General features: G+C 28.9%; 1 protein-coding gene across 1 annotated transcript; it reads right to left on the reverse strand.

The window, feature by feature from the left end:
- Nucleotides 1-5652: 5652 nt before the first annotated feature.
- Nucleotides 5653-12919, reverse strand: LOC127132823 (uncharacterized protein At4g15970). The gene is made up of 5 exons (XM_051061698.1): nucleotides 12269-12919; nucleotides 7540-7908; nucleotides 6258-6739; nucleotides 6018-6088; nucleotides 5653-5851 (listed from the first exon to the last, which is right to left on the reverse strand). The coding sequence occupies exons 1-4, from the start codon at nucleotides 12494-12496 to the stop codon at nucleotides 6034-6036; spliced, it is 1134 nt and encodes a 377-aa protein (XP_050917655.1). The 5' UTR covers nucleotides 12497-12919; the 3' UTR covers nucleotides 5653-5851; nucleotides 6018-6033.
- Between the last annotated feature and the right edge of the window lie 2739 nt (nucleotides 12920-15658).

Here is a 15658-nt window from a genome sequence, read left to right on the forward strand (position 1 = left end):
GTCCGAGGTTTTGTTCTGAGTTGATCAAGGAATATTTCATCTGATACATGGGAAAACAATGAAGATTGTTAGCTATTGGAGTGCTTGCTTGGATGTGGACATCTTTATTTGATGCCTTGATCTTCATGATGTATGGACATTTCTCATTGTTTATTGATCATGGCTTTATTAAAGTCCAAAGGAAAATGGATTTCTATATGACATTATTGTCCGTTGGATTGCATCCCATTGGTCAGATCTTTTCAACTCTTAACTTTAAATTTGTGTTTAGGATAGCCTCTTCATCTCCTCCCACTTCTTAAATTTCAAAATCTCTCCCTCTTTTCAAAAACATTTCTTTGCTTGTAATTTCAAATTTAGACATTGTTTTAATGATTAAAAACTTTGGCCTTATGCCATTGAACTTTTGAAACTCTTTCTTAAAATAAAATGGTAAATAAACTTAATCATATTGACTTAAAATTTCAAAAGACAAAAAGAACTAATAACCCCATTCAAACTTTTGCCCCTTTATTCCCTTTCTTATTAAACTTTTGTTAAAAGCAATTCACCAACTCATTTGAAATTTTTACCATGAACTATGAGGTTTTGATCCCTCATTTTTATGTTGGTACGTAGGCACAAGACCGAAGGTCTTGTCAAACACAAAAAGATAATAAATTAATTCTTTCCTCATCCCCACACTCTATTTTTCTCAAACATAATTTATACCAAAAACACATGCACAAATAAAAAAAAGGGCTCCCTAGGAGTACCTAGGACACTTTGGGTGCTAACACCTTCCCTCTGTGTAACCAACCCCCTTACCTGTAATCTCTGGCATTTTAATAGTTTTGATTTGAAAACTTATTATCTTTGGGTTTTGTTCATACTTTTCCCTTTTCCTTTGGAAACAATAAAAGCGTGGTGGCGACTCTGATTTTATTGACGTTAAGCTTATCCATAGCTTGATGGTCATGAATTTACCGCTACAGATACAACAATTGAGGTAAACTATTAGGTGAATATATAACACCCTAAACCCCAACACATGATTTATAAAGCATGCAGAATAAAAAAATACTAAGGGTGTCATATTTCTTAGTATAACACTTCAAATTGTCTCATAGTTAGAAAATCAACTTCAATTAATCATAAAATAGTTAATTCAACATCTCGCAGAAAAAAATAGAATAATGTATTCCCATCCCAGTGTTACACTATCATAACGACATGCAGAAAACTAAACAACGCAAAAAGATAAACAACGAAGAAGGCCAATCATGCCATCCTCTAATATAAGCACTGACTAAAGCTCTTCAATCACTACCTAAGAATTTGCACCACATGCATAAAGAACAACACAGAAACAAACAGAAAATGAGTGAGAAATGCATTCCATATATTAGCGGTGTATAAACAACAAATGTAGTATATTATCACAGTTAAGTCAATCATACAAATCCACTAACAGAGTAATTAATCAAAAATGCAATTATGTATGCATTGTATTCATCTCTCTACTCCAATGCATATGATACCAAAATTATGATATTCAGAGGTTTCTTATTGAATTATCCAACTCGTGACTGGACCAAAGTCCTAACTTGTCATTACACTGAAGTCCTACTCATCACTGGACCAAAGTCCTAACTCGTCACTGGACCGAAGTCCTACCTATCTCGATATACATGATGCACAAATGCAACAAAAAATACAAATTGTCATCCACAATCCTCCAACTCCAATCCTCGTCACTAGACATAAGTCCTACACGTCACTGTTTCCTTCAAACCTAAGCACAACAACGTCACTAGTTCTCCTGAACCTAAACATCTCAACACTAGTTCTTTCGAACCTAAACATACAACACACGAACTCCAACAATTCGAGTTTTCATAAATATTGTTTCGTCTGAAACACAATCCTCAATATTCAACAATGCAAATTCAAGAGTCATTCAAAAATTAAACAACACCCAACATAACTCATACTCACAACTTGTTATTCATAGGTTTAAGGGTTACGGACATATCCTTTAAGACTCTAAAACAACCCTAAATTAACTCAATTACTTACCAACTCAAATCTAAACATATCAGTAACTCAAATCCAAGTTATTCATAAATGTATTCAATTTCTTTAAATCGCTCCAAGGGTTTCCCAAAACCCTCGCCCCTCTAAGTTTACCCTTAGGGTCCCTAAACCCTTGATTTAACTCTAAAACAGAGTATTTATCTTCACAATAGCGCAAAATGTCATAGACTTATGATAAAATTATGAAATTATCGAGTTTAAAGGATCTTTAAAACCTCTTTCAAACTCAATTGCATCTCTCGATCAAAGTATTCTAACTTTAATTCTATTCAGTTCAATTCAACCACATCACAATATTTCTTGTATAAACTCTAAAACAGAACATCTAACTTCACAATAGCACCAAATATTATAGACTTGGGATAAAATTTTGAAACTCTCAGTTTAAAGGTTCTTTAAACCCTTTTCAAAGGCAAATTAGTTGCATCTCGATTGGAGTTACGAAACTCCAGTTACACGTGAAACGAGATAACCAACGCATGACAAAAATTTGACTATGCTTCTGGAATAAAAACTAGAGAATTATTACTGTTATAGCCCTCCCCGACCCAATTTCCCCACTTCAACAGAAATATTATCGCGTTAGCTTTCTATCGCAACCGACTGCACCTGAAACGGACTTACGAAACTCAAGATACACATGAAACAAGACAATCAATCCCCTTCTATGTCTATCTGCGTTTTTTCTCTCTGCAATAATTTCAGACTTTTATATTTTCATTCTCATGGCGGATCAAACTTAAAAATCAACATTCGCTCATCAACAACAACATTTCTCATCACAACTCAAAACTCATCAATCATAAAATCTCAACACATATCATGTTAACTAATAACATCAATATCAATAGAGAACTCTATGACATCAATCATAATATTTTAACTGATATCATATCAATTAATAACATCCATATCAATAGAGAAGTCTGTGGCATCAATCGTAACATTTTAACACATATCATATAATTTCAGCAATTAATAAAATATGAAAATTAGGATTAACAACAACCCTAAAAGATTTTGAACAAACCCCTTCAAGGTTCAATTCATTCATCAATAGGGAAACGTAAAAGAAAGAAAGGGAAAGAGGATAAGGACTCCCCATTATCCCTCATACTTAACCCCCATATATTGAATAATTCACCCTCGTTACCTCGAATTTACAGAAAAGCTTTGAACTTTAGCTATGGAGGTTCTCTTCTTCACTTGCTCTCTTAGAGTTGCCCCCACTCTCTTCTTACTCCTTATTTCCCAAAATTTCTACTTACTCCTTTTTTTTTCTATTCTCTCTTCTACTTAAATAGAAAACCCTATCTATTTTTATTTCATGATAAACACTGATTCTTTTAATTCATCATAATTCTTCTCACTTACTTCCTTTTATTTAAAAATCTATTTCACTCCCCACTCACAAATTCTCTCAATTTCTATCAATTAATTTATTAAATTAATTAAATAAATTCTACCAATTCTTCTTAAATTTTATTTAAATTCTAATTAAATACTAAAATCAATATTCTTTACTTCTACATAATTTAGTTATATAAGTAAATTCAACCCAACAACTCATTAATCCATATAATATTAATTAATCACTCAAAGAAATTTTTAAATTAAATAAAAATTATTATAATAATTAATAAAATATTATAATAAAAAAATCAGAATTACACCAGAGGTTTGTTAAGTTGTTTTTTTAACCGATTTTGGTTCTTTAAGTTTTTTTTGTAATAACTTGATCCTTTAGGATGATGTCTACATCCTTTTTCTCATATTTTCAACATTTAAAAATGTGTGACTGTTGTATTTCTAGTTGCAATTCATCATTTTCATACCACTCAAAACAATTGCACAAAAATATGATCAATTTTACCTAAAAATGATCAATTTCTTACCAAAAAAAACCTTAAAGGACTTTTGGTGTAATTTTACCTAAAAAAACCAGGGTGATATAAAAGGTATTGTGGAAAATTCCTCCATAATTATTGTTGATATTATGTCTTGGTTAAAGGACTTAAACACAATCTCTTGAGCAATAATCAGTTGTTTGACAAAGGATTTTCTATAACTTTTGTCACCCTTGGCTGTATGATTGAGCATAAGGTTGATAAGAAATTGTTATTTAAGAGTTCTCGAGTTGAAAACGTCTATATGCTTAGCTTAGATGACGTATCAATGAGTGATACAATGTTTAGTCTCCCAGAATGAAGACTCATGATTGTGGCATATGCATTGCATTTAGACTATGCTTACTTTGATTTGATTAATATGATAGTATTCAAAGATAATGTAAAATTTTCAGAAGCCATGTGATGTATTCCAAATGAGATAACAAACATCTGTGTCTTTTAAAACAAAATATTTTGTTTCAACAAAAAAAACTATTGAACTTCACTATTTAGATTTCTTTGCACCATCGAGAATTAAGAGTTTAGGTTAAAATTACTATGACTTGATTATAATAAATGAGTATACTAGATTTAGTTGGACTCTATTCTTAACCTATAACTTCGAAGCTATAAATCATAACTTCAAACATAATCAATTTTCTTTGCGAATAACTAAACATATACTATACTATTACAAATTCAATTCTTTAAAACTGCATTACTTATTCTTTTCCAAACAAAATAAAAAACTGCATTGCTTTTTGATTTAAAAAACCTTGTTTTAATTACTAAAAGAATGTCTTCTTTTTTTTTAAGAATACTTCACTTTAAAAGTTTGATTTAAATTTTTTAGATTTGTTGTGTCAATTCCAACTGTGGCAAACCATTATCTTGTTAATGATGCATCTTCAACCTAAAAGATTCAATTTATCTAAATTTACGTCTTTTACCACCTTTAACTTAACTTATGAACATCTTCAACCTAAAGAGTTTAAATAATTAATGATGCATCTTCAATCTAAAGAGTTTAAATAGTTACTAATACATATAAAATATAATTAGTCTTTGCTCTTGATTTAATGAGAATATATTTGTTAATCATATAATAGCTTTTAAAAATAATCAAAATTTTGGAAATAAAAATAAAAGCATAAACAGCCAAATATTTGGAACTAATCCCCACAATTAAGTTTTCAAAAAAGAATAATTTGAAGATATGGAGGAGCATAACGAAAAGGGGAGTGTGAATAACAACTTTATAACGAAAGAGTCCATCCACCATAGTTTCTTTTACTCAATATTAAGAATTTTATTTCTCTACAAAAATGTTGAAGGAATTTTTAAATAATCAACTCATGATTTTGTATTAAAAATTTAATGCTGAATTTTTTTTTTATAAATAAAATGTCATGGATTTAAACTCACATTCTATATTTAATATCTCTTTACAGATATCAATTGAACTGAAGTATTAAAAAAAAATCATAATTTCTATTTTTCCGATTATAAATTTTTAAAGTCATAATTTTTTATCATAATCAAAACATTTTTTTCATTTATTCATTTTGTTCTTTTCTTTGACAAAATGTGCATTTTGTTTTTGACCATAATATATAATAAATCAATAAAACATTTCAACCATTATCCTACAATTTTACATGTAACTTTCAAAATTGTAACAACTATGTGAAAAATCACTATAAATTATTGTGGTAAAATTGCTAAATATTCAAACTCAGAATTAAAAAAAAAACACTTAAATTCACAATTGCAAATTTATATTGAAAATTCTGAGAAATTGAGTGTTACTATTTTCTTCCTGTCCTATCTTTTAAAATTATTTACCACATCTTTGCTGTAATCCAAAAGTGACTCATTTTTCCAACCTTCAAAATCAATAAAATCAACACAAAAGGTGTCACCAAAAAATAATTATAAATAATAAAAACATGTCAGTAAATAATAATATACATTGTTAATAACTATATAAAAATTCAAGATTCCAAAATTAATTTTATAGAAAATCACATAAATACAAATAATTTATCATACCTCTTGATAATTACTGTTATAACCTCCCTTTATTTTTTTTCCTCTTTTCTCTACTACGTTCAAAAGAACCCCTGCATAATGACAATAATATATAAATTATAAATAGACTGAAAACAACACCAATAATTATAATAGCATCATAAAATTGACTCCAATTAAATAAAGTTGAAAAACTAAATTTTATATAGAATTTTGACCAAGTCAATAAACATTTAATTGACTCTTTGTAATTTGAATTACCTGCAACTTTTGGGCACATTCCAAGAAGGGTGTGAATTTTTCCTCACACTTTCATGCAAAGCCATATACTTTTTCCAATCCTTAAGCACAATCTTAAGATCCTCAACTTTATTCTCCAAACCAACACAACAATTAGCATGCATTGTTATGGCTTTACTAAAATCCTTGCTAGATTGACAAAACCCTCCAAAGTAACCAGTGCTTAAGAACCTAATCTTGAGCTTCTTATTTGTGATTAAGGGGTGCATTTTGATTTTGTTGAGAACATCTTGATCATGCATAGTTGGATATGATTCTCTTGACTTGTACCAAAATTTGTAGAACCAAGTTGTTCTTGGGTTGGATCTTACATAGGTGAATCCTCCATTTGGAAAGTTGTGTAAGTCATAGGAATCTCCGTTGAAAAAATCACAAGCTATTTGGAAATCAGCTTCTTTGTAAAATAGTGGGAATGGATCTCTTAGCCACATTATATCAGTGTCCTGCATTGGAGAAAAAAACAGAAAATTCAATATATGAGTATTTCATTTCACACTCTCTCATGAAATCGAACCGAACCGAATCAAAATATAGTAAAAGATCACTCAAATCGAACTATATCGTTTTAATATATCTAAAACCAAATATAATTAAAAGTATTAGTTTAATCTACTTGTTCGGAACCAAAATGTTAGAAAACGGTTTTCCGAACCAAACCATTATACTTTTTTTTTTAATAAAATTTTTTTAAATTATTTTTAACATTTATTATTTTAAGTTTCGGTTAGGTTTAGTTTTGGTTTTGGTTCGGTTTATTTACTATTTGGTTTGGTTTTACAACTGTTTGTATAATATAGTTCGGTTCATTAATTAAACACAACGGTTTGATTATTTTAACTTCAGTTTGGTTCGGTTCATTTGACATTTGATTCGGTTATAAAACTGTTTGTATAACATAGTTCGGTTCATTAATCAAACACAAGAGTTCAGTTATATTAGCTTCGGTTCGATTTGGTTCGGTTTTAGTTTGATTCGGTTTATTTACCATTTGGTTTGATTCTAGAATTGTTTGTGTAACATAGTTAAATCATTTGAACTTGAGTTTGGTTCGGTTCAGCGGTTCGGATCGGTTTTAATATCGATTTGATTTGATTTATTTTCTATTTAGTTCGATTCTAAAATTGTTTGTGTAACATAACTCGGTTTATTAACTGAACACAACGCTCGGGTTATTCTTGATTCAATTCATCAAAATTTAAATGTGTAAATTGTATGCATCTAGCAAAAAGAAATAAAAACATACCGTGAACACAAAGCTGTATCCCAATTGAAGAACAGTCCCAAGAAACTCAATTCTTCTCCACATCATATGCAAGTAAGTTGGAGTCATGAAAAAAGCTTCACTAGTGAAATTATCACCTTTAGTTTGAAGTTGATAGCAATATTTATGCAAATCAACGCAACGAGAATGTGCTTTTTGGTCCCAAGTTACCACCACAAGATGATCCAAGAGCTTCTTTGTTTGGTTCCCACCAACTTGAAAACTCTCAAGAAATTGATCAAATATTGAACCTGGCTCTGCCCATGCATCATTCAATGTCGTGAGTATCACTGTTTTGTCCTTCATCGATGCGTTTTTAAGAATGTTTTTGAGGTTTGGATCATAATATTCCTGATACATAAACATATAAACCAATATCAGTAGAAATTGAATATCATTTACACGTAATTGAAAAGACTAATCTGAGTTGGAGAGATGACAAAAATTGATTTTATTTAAGAGCGATTGAATTGAATATAAAAAAATTCATCAAAACATATCTCAAAGAATTCATACAACTCATAATAAAGACAATAACAATCCTTTTCATAAGACCTAGTTTCTTATAAATGGTTGATAGAGATATAGCAAACCTTATCTAAAATTCATGACATCAAAATATGATTAAGATTTAAGAAAACATCACAAGAGAAAAGTATGCAAAAAAAATACACAAAAGTCATCAAATTTGAAGTCAATAATAATATATAATAGACAAACAAATAATGTACACAAGATGGTCCCTCCTAAGGCTATTTTAGGGTTAAATTTCTACATATTTTTTTTAGTGGTTTACATGTGATGTTGTATTCAAACTCTTACTATGGTCCTGTATAATTGTACAATTATATAGAGTGGAAACCAATTTGTGTGACACTAGATCACCATTATTGAGTATGACATCCTCAAAGAATAATATCTTATAAAGGAAAATTTATTCCTTTATTCTTTTCCCACTATTATTCATATACATCTAAATAGAAAAATGGGTTGTAGAAATTTTGGATCATGGGACCATAATAGTGTTTTTACCTTAAAAAATGCAATTTAGGTTTTGCCCTTGTAAATTTATGGTAAGTTTCATATACTAGTGGGAGTTGCAAACAATATACAAAATTCAAATATTCCCAAACATTTACACACTAAGTATTTATCGATAGTTCTTGAATCGAAATTAGATGATTTAAATTTTAGGTTGTATTTAAAATTTTAAGAATTCAAAATCGAGATGAAAATTTGACCTACTCGATTATGATCTACCAATTATCGTTAATACCTACCTAATGTCTAAATGTAGTGTAATCGATGTATTCAAGAAATCAAATTTCTATTAAATAAGTAAAGTGGCCAAAATTAATATTACTACTTACACAAAATCATTGAAATTAGATTCTAATTAATCGTACTCACATATTCATAGTATTAAATCATGATCAAACGATCTGAATTTTAAATTTATTTTTAATTTAATTTAAAATTTAAAAACTACTAAAACTAAAAATCTGAATAGTCTAATATTAATCTAAGTATTGAATTCGAACCGAATACATATGATAAATTCATGACTTTAAATAAACATGGTTCAAAATTATTTTCATCTAAGTTAATAAAATTGATCATTTAAATTTTTCTATTATTGTAATCAATAACACTATCATTAAAAAGAGTGTGGAGAATTTGAAATAAAACCAATATGAACTTAGCATTTATAGCTAGCATAGTTTAGTCAACCATTAGTCAACATTGGGACAACCATGTGAACAGCTGGTTATATCTGTATCAATGTTAATTATATGTTAGCACATGGTTCATCAATAGGGTCACAAACATATAAAAAAAACCTTAAAGAATTGTAAACATGCAAGTTGAGGTAATGATGTTCTTGTAAAGACACCTATAAAAATAAAACTACAGAAGTACTCCTACTAAAAACAATTATGAGCACAAATAGGTATGATGAAACAAAATCTATCAAGTATTTAAGTTTTCATTGCTAAATAAAATTACAAAAAAACAGATCATTTTCAATAATTTAGGTCTTTCAATGATCTTTCATCAACAATTAAATAACATGTGTCCCATATAAAAATAACAATAAAAGAAATGCAAACTTGAAAATAGCAAAAAAAAATGGTTAAATTACCCAAAATTTCAAAATAAAATAAAATAATAAAAGAGTTCAAAATTATGTCAATGGCAATTGAGAATCACATAATCTTTAAAGAAAATTGTTTTTGTTCATAAAAATATAGGCTAAATTTCAAACAAGAAAGCTAATCTCAAACTTTATATATAGATAATTAAAATTAGGCTATTTAACTAGCTGACTAGTATTGAGTTGTCCACCATCCCTATAAAATATAGAATTTTGACTTTAAAATTAGAGTTTAACTTTTTTAAATGTTTGTTTAATATATATGTCTGACTCGCACGATTATGATATAAATATATATAAAAAATATAACAAATATTTGTTACAGGAAATTAAAAATTATATTTATATTTATATATATATATATATATATATATATATATATATATATATATATATATATATATATATATATATATATATATATATTTGACTCGTATGATTACGAGATAAATATATAAAAAATATAATGAATTAATTAAATAATATATATATACTCATATGATTAGAAGATAAATATATGTAAAAAATATAATAAATTATTGAATAACATGTGTTATAGGAAATTAAAAAAAATCACAAGTAAAAAAATGGATAATACTAATATGTGATTAAAAACATATGTTAAAAGTTAAATATAAAAAATTCTTACGTAATTTTATTAGAAATTAGTAAATTAACTTTTCCATTGCATTTTTCAATATAAACTTTTATTTATAAATTTAAAAGCATTAGCCTAAAGAATATTATTTCACCAGAAGAATATGAAGAATATGTTGGGGAACTCCGAAGCATAACAACTATGCTTTAGAACATGCAGATTAATTAATTAGTATAATTATTGAAGAATTCAAGACAGATACTAATTTGTTGGGGAATATTCACAAATATTTTAGAGAGTGAGGAATATTGACCCAAACAGGGTTTATCAAGAATTAGAATGGTTTAAATTGGGGTTTTCAATTATGTTTTTTATTGAGTTTAATAGCTATGATAGTAGTGTTATTTTTTAATTAAAATACCACGATAGTATTAAAAAAATTACAGAACAATACGTCTAACATATTTGATGATATTATCACTTTATTATACATTTTTTTAAAATATTATAGATAAGATAATATTGAATGTGGACTTACACTTTGAATACAATAATTTTTTAATAATAAATAATTAAAAATATTAAAAGCAATAATTTTTAAATAAGAAATACAAAAATAAATTTTAGCATATAAAGAAAGAGCATCATTACCTTATCAATGAACACAATATTGTAATTTTTTGAAAAAGATAATAAAATAAATTAGGATGCTTTAAAAATATAAAAATAATGATTTAATATTTTAGAAAACCAAAATCATATATGAAAAATAATTCTTTAATTATGATATATAAAAAAACAAATTGTATTATTGCAAAATTAAATAAAAATTATTGTAACACATTTGTTTACTCAATCTATTTTAAGTAAATTTGGATTAAGATTATTTCATTCCATTTAAATAGGTTCGGAAAACAAATATACAAAGAAAGAACAAATTTTTAATTCAAATTGTCTATTTTTTTAAATAAATATTTATTTATTTATTTTCCAAAGTAATTATTTTAAAAAATCTTTAAATAAAAAAAACATCAATTCAATTAATTCAATTGATATACGTATAACACATAAAAAAAAGTCGTCAATCCAATTAACAACAACGTAGAGTTTGGCGTCTCCTTTATATTAAATATTTTTTATTTAAAAATGAATTATTTTAAAAAATAAATGAAAAAATAAATTAGTTTAAATATTTATTTAGAAAAATAGGTTATTTAAATAAACTTTTTACAAAACATACCAATCACAACTTGCTTATGATTTGTTACAAGATTAAAAAATTTAAGATAGTCACAAACCCAATCTATACTTCAAGAGATATTATAAAAACTATTGTTTAAAAAAAGAATATTATTAAGTGGACACAAGAAGAAAAAAAGACATTTTCACACGATTCTTATTAGTGCCAAATTCCATAATTAAAATTGAAAATTCATAAAAAAGTTTTACCCCTTAAGAGTCTGCGAGAAAAGATGCATATCTCTCTATAAAGTACTAAAATTAAGCCCCACATGCTTACTATATCCTATTTTCTCAATGAAAATTCTTCTCTCTCAAAAATATCTTAACAAATTTATATTCAATTTTCTTTTATCATTTTTTTGAGTTTTCTTACTTAATTGAATATGTTATTAGATTTATACTTTATTAAAAAAAGTTACTAATTAATAATCATAATTTTTATGAGAGAAAAAATTAAAATAGAATAAAACAGTGCCATGATTAGGAACACAAAAAAATAAATTATTTTTGACTAACTATTTAATTTTCTGTTCAATTTTGACCTGGGGAATCAAAATTGACTCACAAAAAGAAAAAGAAACATAAACTAAATAAGCATAAAAATACCCAAAAATGAAAAGTTCATCTTTTTGATTGATTAAAAAAAAAGCCAAAACCCAGAAATTCAATTGCAATTCACAATCCTAGAGAGAGAAAGTAGAGAGAGAAAGACTAACCTGTGCTGAGATACCATTGAAGTAATGTGAGATAGTAGCTGGAAAACCAAAAGGAGAAGCAGAGTTGTTGTAAACAAACATCCAAAACACAGCAAATCCAACAAAAAGCATAATTGTTTGCATAATCCTCCTCACAAAAACATTGCTGCCGGACCCAATTGAATTCCATGCCTTGTTCCCTTCACCGGAGTTATTCTCCACGGCGGCGCCGGCAGGAAGATGCTTCATTGTACCAAAACCTCAATTGGGTTTTCAAAAAAATTGTATCTTTGACCTCTTATGAATGAATGAAGAAGAAGCTTTATAATATAATAATCATAAGCTTCTTTGTTTTCTTCACCAACACAAGACAAGATGTATCTATCTATGTAACTATATGTGTGTGTTTTATGTGAGGTGAGATGTGTGTTTTGTGTTAACAAAGTTTGAGGTTTTGCTAAGGTTGTTTGTTCGGTTGGGATTATTTTGGGAAGATTGATCACATGAATTTGTAGGTTATAACATGATGAGAAAATGAAGGGATTGAATTGGGAGAGTTTCTAGAAAAAACGGTTTTGAAGTTTTGAATACATTAACTATGTTATGTAGATGATGACAAAATGAAGAGAGAGATTTGGGAAAAGAGAGTGAACAAGTTGCAACAGGATTATTACTTTTTTTGTTTTTTTAGGGACAAATTGGAAACTATATATTGTTTAGGATTTTTTTTTAGTTTATTAGGTAAGGGAAAGACAATAAAAGTAATTACGATAAAATTGGATTTCTTTTTTAAATAATCAAAATTTTTAATTAAAATTTTAAAATAATTATTATTTGAAAATATTTACCAAAATAACTATTTTTTCAAAAACATTTAACATATGCGTCAGGTACATTGACGCATTCAATGAAAATATTATCCATTGACACCACATGCATTGGCGCATTCATGACCATGGAGTCACTAGAAGTGGTGCATGCATGTGTAGGTGTCACATGCAATGGTGCATGCATAGTCCACTTTATGTATGCGCCAATGCATGTAGGTACTGCTTAACCACTCCATCTATAAATACACATCACCCTCCCATAATTTTTCACACATCTTCTTACTATCTAATTTCATTTTTCTTCGCTCTCCTTCCATTTTTCTTTAAAATATCTTCATATTCATATATATGTCCTTATATTCACAAGAGAAATGTCGGTTTAATTTTTTCAACATTGCAACCTCCAATGAAGATCCGACTTTGGAATGTAGATACGTTCGAACATCTTAACAGGACCTTGAACCGTTGATTAGATAAAGACATTGCAGGGGGTGAAAAGATCAAAAGAATTCAATTGCTTGATACCACGTTCAACCAAAATGGAGAAGTTCGTTTTTGCGTGGATGTTAAAACTGACAGAGACGTTCACATGATGATGTATACTTCTCACAAAACGGTTTTGCTTGAATATTGGATTAAATGGAATGGAAATAAACATATGAACCACCCTTGAATCAATGAACAACAACTTGCATCTTCCTTGACCAAAATGACCAATGGTTTGTCTTGAATTGAGGCATGATCACCTACATGGACAAAGGAACAAACAAGTATTATCTCTTATGATTCTCTGGTTAGTTTAAAAGTTAAACAAAGTGAAAAATCCTAATGTTAAGATCAAACCAAAGAAATTGGCCATGCTTATGAGTCAATGACAAGATGCAATGGTCAGGCTAATGTTATGATGATGCATGATATGATTCCATGTATGCAAAGGAACTTGAGCAAAAGTTGGAAAAGGGGAGGGTAAATTTTGGGGTATGACAGTGTATACAAGAGATGAAGAAATCAAACTCTACAAACCCTAAGTTTGATGTTGACTCTACCACCTAAAACCCTTTATCAATCTTGATCAAGTAACGAACCATGCCGCTTCAATTCACATGTTGTTGCTACTTCCTTACAAGGAACCCCTTGTCCCAAGGCTTTCACCTGGATGAATTAGTCCAAAATGCATGATCATGTATCCAACAATATCACTTCAATTCACCTGTTCTTGCTACTTCCTTGCAATGTAATCCTTGTCCCAAGGCTTTCACCCGGTTGAATTAATACCAAACGCACACTTGTTGAAACCCAAGATTTATCAACACGATTCATCGTCTCATGCTACTCCCTTGCAAGAAACCCCTTGTCCCAAGGTTTTCACTCGATCGGATCCAAATTGCACAATCTTGTCCAAAACTTCAAACCCTAAGCGATATTGAAGGAAAACCCCAACTTCGTTTTCTGATTTGAATCCCTCAAAGTTCTCAACCCAATATTCTCGGTACAATAAACCTAATTAGATGTTATCAACCCTAATCTAGATGGAACCCAATCAAAAAATAATTATGTGTAGTTTGATTGTGTGAATGCATAGATGGAGTTGAAGATGATGAGAATTCTTTGAAATCATGGATTCATGTATGTTTACTCACTCTAGAAATCTTACTAGAGAATGATGCATGTATGTAGTATTTATATGCATGAGTGATTGAAGGAAAAAAAGTAATGCAAGGGGAATTGAAAAGAGTGAAAAAAAATTCAAGATTTAAGGTTTATAGGTCAACCTATACCAACCATTTATCGACCTATACAAGTCATGTGTCGACCTGTTTGAAGCATAGGTCGACCTGTAAAGGTCATGTGCTCCCTATATGTCGACCTGACAAGGCGACACATGAGACATAACTTAGAGGCTTTAATAATGCAGTATCATACTCGACCTGTACACTCTATATGTCGACCTTTGTGTAAGAAAAGTTTCTATTGGTCGACCTAAAGTCGTATGTGTCAACATATGAAGTGTTTTTCACACAAAAACTCAATTTTTGATGCATAAAAATCTTTTCTTAATGCATGAATCCTTTCTAATCAATTCCAAACATGTTAACATGCTTCCTAATGCTAAAATGCACAGTACACACCTAGAATCAGTTGATACCGTCCAATGTACAAAAATGCTAAATTTTCTGATAGTTATGACATCATTTAAAACTTATCTAAAAGAAAAGTTGCACTCACAAAGTTGTCCAATCCGTGTCTACAAATTTTAAATACTAGAATTTGTTTGTTGCTGAAATTGGAGACTATTTATAGTCATTTGCTTGACAAGGTCGTCTAGTGAAGGTCCGGGAGGTGCTGAGGTGGTTACTTATGGGGTGTTTTGTGGTGGTGGCAACGGTAGCATAAAGTGTTGTTAACTAGGTTCTTGTGTGGATGGGTTCCCATACCAAAGGTCTGAATGGTTTCTCCAGTTGGGATGGTACCTGTTACTGGATAGGTCAGGAGTGTTGTTGTACTTATACTAGTTGTTGCTTTGAGGATTGTAGAAGTTTACTACATATGCTTGAGGCAAATCAGAATTTACACCTTCTTG

Source organism: Lathyrus oleraceus, chromosome 1 (assembly GCF_024323335.1).
Source record: "Lathyrus oleraceus cultivar Zhongwan6 chromosome 1, CAAS_Psat_ZW6_1.0, whole genome shotgun sequence".
Classification (NCBI taxonomy): domain Eukaryota; kingdom Viridiplantae; phylum Streptophyta; class Magnoliopsida; order Fabales; family Fabaceae; genus Lathyrus; species Lathyrus oleraceus.